Raw genomic sequence first — 6000 nt, 5'->3', positions numbered from 1 at the left:
AGGGGCTTCTCCGGAACGTGCGGGGCTAGGGCGACGGCAGCGAAAGCGGGGCGACCACGGTGCGCGGGGTCAGGTGGCTCAGGGAATGGGGTCGGTGTGGTGACGCTAACTTGTTTTTGAGATCAGGACTAAATAGAACGTGACTGCCTAAACTGTGATCTAGGAATGGAGTTTCCCGCTTTCTAAAGCTCGGTGCTTTCTTCCCTCCGCAGGAGCCTGGCGCGACCCCCAGCCGTGCGCCCCGCCCCGGCGCCATGCATTGCGAGGTGGCCGAGGCACTTTCGGACAAGAGGCCAAAGGAGGCCCCTGGTGCTCCCTGCCCGGGCCGCGGGCCTGCCGGCCTGGGAGCGCACATGGCCTTCAGGATTGCCGTGAGTGGTGGCGGCTGCGGGGACGGGAACCCGCGAGACCTGCTGCCTCGGCTGCCGGTGCCACCACCACGTGCCCACGATCTCCTCCGGCCCCGGAGCCCTCGAGACTACGGTGTGTCCAAGACCGGCAGCGGGAAGGGTGAGTTCCAGCGCACCAGTGTGCTGACCGCGGGCATGCTGAGGTCAGGGCTGTGGTACCGGCGCCTCTGCCACCGGCTCTGTAGGGATTCTCGAACTTCTTGGAACTTCCTTAAGAGTTCCTTAGTGTCTCAGTATCTCTGTAGTTGATTGCGACTCGCTTGTCAGTCTGAACTGATGCCTGGAAGCATCCAATTTAAACCAAATAGCATCCAATTTAAACCAATGCTTGAGAAGGAGATGTGTATGTAGAAAGCTTACATTACATAATTTTGCTTCTATATGTTTCTGATGAAAGTCGTGTGAAATGTCAAAATTTTATTGTACATTAGTGTCTAGTAATTGTTTCTAAGAAACGGAAGGCATATTTTGAACTATCACAATCTCTCTAAGAAAGGAAGGAAGGACGAAAGAAAGAAAAGACAAAACCAAATGGAGGATTTTAGTAGGACCTCTTCCTTAGGAACTTCAGTTTTCTCATCGGGCAAATTAGGAACTTATTATGCCAAATGATTTTTCTGACTCCCGACTTAAGTTCTTTTGAGCCTGTAATCCGGGCTGGGTCAAGTGTTGACTTAGAAGTGACTTTTCTGTGCTTGGTGAAGCCAAGGCAGGCCCAGAACCCGCTATGGGCAAATTCAGGGACAGGTGCTGGTAGACTCCTGAAGATATTCACCCAATCATAGTTAATTATTACCGACATGTTATTTATAGGTTTCATGTTAACAGATAATTAACCAGACATTAGAGATTGTTAAGGGATGTGCCGATCTGCCCGATCTGCCCTTTCATTCCCCATTAGCCGAACCAGCAACTTTGGGGTTTGATCTCATCAGCTGCAGTACCTTTTTGGAATGAAAGCCAGTGTTTTGTAGTTGTAGACACCTCTTACCGCCAGCTCAGCACCTTAATCCAGCTTTCTTGCAGTTGCCAGCCTGGTTGGAAGACATAACTGTAGAGAGGTTTCTCTTTGGCTTTGTAGGAGAGAGGCACTTCTTGTCTGCAGTCTCTTCTCGAATGTATCGAGTATTTTTACTGGGACGCATATTTGAGGGAGAGAGAGAGAGAGAGAGAGAGAGAGAGAGAGAGAGAGAGAGAGAGAGAGAGAGTGCGAGCGAGAGAGCAGGAGGTTAGTAATGTTGGCTGCAGAGAGCTCCTCCGCTCCTGCGTTCCTTAAACAGTCCTTTCTCACAGTCAGACCCATCTGCAGATCAAGGCCTGCACCATCCTAGTGATGGTTGTCCCTCACATAAGTCTGTCTCCTTATCATTGGGAGCATTTCATTTGATACTTTGTATATTCCCTGCCTCTGTCCTTCTCAACCTCAGTACGTTTTGTCCACCCATTGACCCTATATAAAAGATCTTCACGGCAGGTCTCCCTTTGGAAAGGACAGGGAAGGTAATCGATGGAAGAAGGAGATCCTTTCTTGGTACCTGAAGCTGGTCTTTCTGGCTACGGCCTCCCAGACGCTTCTGAGTTGGTTTTCTTCACAGCTGTGAGGCTGTTGGGGGTGGAGTAGATGGCGCCCATTTGCAAGGTGAGAAAACTGAGAGGTCGCATTTGAGATCTGGAGCTCTGGCACAACGCGGGTTAGAGAGAGAGAGGGAAATCTACATGTTCGTCAGAGTCAGGCAAGGACGTCTGTGGGAAGAGCAGTTTTCTCCCAGTCTTCTCAGGCTGCCTTCTTAGAAACGTCATGGGTGAGAGGACACCTTCTCCGAGGCCTCCTCCCACCCAGAGAGTCCCCGGCTTCTCGGGCCTTCAAGAGTGTGTGCAGTCCAGCCCATCCACTCAGGCTTATTAGAAACAGACCAGGAGAGATGCCGACTGAAGCATATTTATTGTTGGAGCTGGAAAGATAAGACATCTAACTGCACTGGGTGGGACAGTTATTTCTCCCCTCTGAGCTCAGGCCTCCTCCTTCAGACTGACTTAGACTGAGATAGCCATGTGTTTGATGACCTCAGTCTCTGGATTCTCATTTGCATGGAGACGGTGATGATGCCCATCACAGGGCCCATAAAACGGGGTGGTGAGGATGCTATATAAACGGAGAAGGTCGCTTTTGTTAATTCTTGCAGAGCACTGTGATAGCGACAGCGGGATCGAAGCATAAGAAAGATTTAAAAATATTAAATGTGAAGGACTCTAATTCTGGTGCACTGGCTAGGAGAGGCCAAGAGGTGCTGTGCCTTGGGTCTTCGGTGGCCTCTGTTAGCCAGTGAATGGAGAGAAGACACCCATGCCTGGTATGGAGTGAGGGTTTAAATGGTACATGCCTTTTGCCTTGGATAGACCTTAAGCACAGGAAGGGACTGAACTAATGAAGATTTCCAGGTCTGCACTGGGAGGGACTAGGCATGGGGTGACATCATGGACTAACGTCGTCATCAGTCGTGATAAGAATCACTATCTGTTTATGACCAAGTCCCATTTATCCAGATTCCAAACAGCTGACAGGGCCAAACTGCCAAACCCTGCATTTTTAAAATTATTATTAAACACCTGACAGTCTTTTGTTAGTCCAGACAAGGAAAGAAGGAAATAGCTTGGCTTTCCCGGGTGGACAGCTTTATGGTCATGGCTGGGGGTGCTTACCCTGCCCAGGCCTTCACAGTGTTCAGAATGGATGCGTGCACATTTCCTTCATCTCTCTTTGCCTACCTCATGGGCTCTTCCCAGGATGAGGTGGAATGTGTGTATTGGCCGGGCAGACACTGGCTCTCAGGAAACTGACTCCTTTTTATAGATTAATGGTTGGAGGTTCTAGGGTTTGTTCAAAGCTATGGGGCAGTGACTGGCAGTTCCCGAGGCCTCTAGCCTCCAGATCTTTATGGTTCCGAAACTTGTACCACCATCTCCATGTGTTGCTTGAGTGTGAGAGCTGGCATTCATAAGTTGGGCCCTCCGAACATCCCCAGAGAACTGAACTGCATTTGTTTCTGGTATGTCTCTTGTCTTAAATGTTTGGAAACTGGTAATCGTCTCTCTGCCATGTCTAGAAGGCTTTGTAGTTTACCAGATGATTCCATCTGTCCAAACCAGTTCATGATGTTACTGTTTAACTCACAGCAAGTCAGTGGGCCTGGGCCCTTTCTACCACGCACTGTACACAACAAGCCGAAAGGGGAGGTTGACAATCGTCGAGGAGGTGAACTCTGCCATTAGCAAAAAACAGTCCCCATAACATGGTTGTACATTTCCAAAAGTAGTCAGTCTTGTAGCTTAAAAAGAAAACAAAAGAAAAAGAGAAGCCAGCCAGCTAGCAAGCAAGCAGTTGTAGGCTGTGTGCCTGATGTCGGGCTGCTGGTGTGGGCAAGACCTGATGGTTTCAGTGTGCTATCTGGGTGAGGTTGTTTCATCACAGCAGGAAGCTACTGCCATGTTCTGAGGAGGTCAGGAGAGGCTGGCACATCTGTAATAGAAAGGTAGAAGTGATTTCTAAAGCGTTTCCCCCCTCTGGGTCTGGTGGGCAATTTGCTTGCATTTCATCCATTTTAAAGTGCTGGTCCTGGGATCCGGAAATAATCAGATCCAAATTTTTTCATTGCTTGAGGTTTCAAATAAGGGGGAGAAAAACCTGCTGGCCAAATGTCAGGCTCCCCGAGACAAAGAGAAACAAGTACCGTGGGGCACACAAGCGCGATAGGAACATGTTGTGTCTGCAATCACAAGAGTTTTGGACCCAGCAGATCTCCTATAGCAGGAGAGGTGGCGGAAATGTTATTCCCAAAGATTCCCTTCAAATTTCGTGCAGCTAGAATTTCTTTCCCCTCTCTGCCTTCTTTGGAAGTCAACACTCGGTCGGCAGACTGGAAAGGGAGCCATCACTTAGGACTGTGCTTTAGGTGGGGCCTTGTTGAGACCCTGCAGTTTAACCTGCCTAGCAGGCCCGGGGTCTCAGGATCCCCTTGGCTGCGTGACAGTGTGACAGGGTGTGTTGCTCATCTCCTGTGTTTCTCGTTTGCGTGAGAAGTGAAGTGAGCCCTCACGCTTATTTTTAATGTGTGTTAAAATCCCATTACGGACATAAGTGCATGAATCATTTGAAAGCTATATTCTTACGTTTTTTTCCTCTGAAGGTTGCATAATTATCATTTTCTTTGGTTTTATTTCATGGAGTTTGGCTAGCATCCTAGAGGAGAAGAGAAACTCAAGTTTGGAATAGGGGTTTCAGTCCTTTTTTGGTTGGGATTAGAAAGAAAAAACAACAAACAAGTAAACTTTATTTGGAAGTCGATCATCAGTAAGAGAATTTTCTCAGAAAATTTGAAGCTGATACAGGGGTACCCTCCCCCTCCCCCCCACATACAAACACCAAATAAATGATTACCCGTGGTTTGCTAATATTTTCCCCCCCAGACTAGATTTTAATTGCAATTAACTTGGGCCTAAAGAGTCAGGCTGTGTCTTTAGGTAGGGGCGAGTTTATTTCAGTGTGTAAAAGCACAAACTGTCCAGTTTAAGAAGAAATCAAGCAAACTGCAGTGGGGCTTTGAGAAGTTTGAGTCGCACAAAAAGCACAAACTGTAATTCTAGGCCAAAAAACAGCCCCCCCCCGCGCGCCCCAGACTCGTGAGGTATCTTTACTGTCCCCCCAGTGCTCGTGATCCCAGACGTAGGAAACGGAGGACTTGTTTATCAACAGCCGCTGCCCAAATTAATAGTTTACAGTGAAAAAAAAAAAAAAGCCTTCGTCTGTCCGGCATTGGAAGCAAAGTCCGGGCTCTGACAGCTGAGTTACTGAGTAAGGAGATCAGGAGAGGGGCTGTGCTGTGGCTGCTTTGGTCTCCCAAAGCCTTATTTACAAGAAACCGAAAGAAAACAGAGGCTGCTGCTGTGCTGGGTGGGGGTGGAAAGAGCGCAGCCCTAACCCAGGGGTCTCCCGGTTTCCAGCCACTGCATGCATCTGTTTTCTTCTTTCCTGTCTTCCCCCTTAAACTTAAGCATTGTCCTTTGGAAGGTTCCGGCAGAGCGAGAGGATTGTGTTAGTGTTACAAGCTGTGCTTTTAAAGCCAGCGTTTTGAGTCAGATGTGTGGAGAGGAGTCCTCAGCTTGTGAGCTGAAGGACGCGTTTCCTGTAGGGCCTGAGTTTGATTGGCGATTATGGATTATGGTTGAACTGCCTAGAGCATACCCGTGCACCATAGTACAGCTTTGATGCACAGGGGTTGGGCTTTTTGCCTTGAGCCTCAGTTTCCCCTCTGTAGAATGGGAACAGTTTGATTGGGTATTCCATATCTCTTTTCTGCTCTGGATCCACATTACCTAAGCTAAGAGAGTTGGGAGGGTCCCAAGCGTCCAGCAAGTCTGTATTTATCTTTGTGCCAGGCTGGGGTTCTGACTGTTCCTTCGAAGTCCTGACTGTTGGAGGTGAAGACGGAAGGAAAAGCGAAAGGGAGACCCACTAACCGTTATTGAGCACCTACTGTGTGTGCTAGGTCAGACATGGCATAGCTGTGTGAGTATATTTAATCACACCTGGCAT

The 6000-nt window shown here is 48.5% G+C and overlaps 1 protein-coding gene across 2 annotated transcripts in view; it reads left to right on the top strand.

Moving 5' to 3' along the window:
* The first annotated feature begins 247 nt into the window (after positions 1–247).
* Glis1 (GLIS family zinc finger 1) overlaps positions 248–6000 on the top strand; it is a 195199-nt gene continuing 189446 nt past the window's right edge. For both annotated transcript variants that reach the window (XM_085838417.1, XM_029475863.2), the window contains exon 1: positions 248–510. In XM_085838417.1, coding sequence (XP_085694543.1) covers positions 255–510 — 256 coding nt within the window. In that variant the 5' untranslated portion in view covers positions 248–254. The remainder of the gene's footprint in view (positions 511–6000) is intronic.

This window comes from Mus caroli, unplaced genomic scaffold (assembly GCF_978045245.1).
Source record: "Mus caroli unplaced genomic scaffold, Mus_caroli_1 scaffold_6, whole genome shotgun sequence".
NCBI classification, from domain to species: Eukaryota; Metazoa; Chordata; class Mammalia; order Rodentia; family Muridae; genus Mus; species Mus caroli.
The sequence above is the reverse complement of the archived record's forward strand: the minus strand, read 5'-3'. Positions and strand labels throughout refer to the sequence as shown.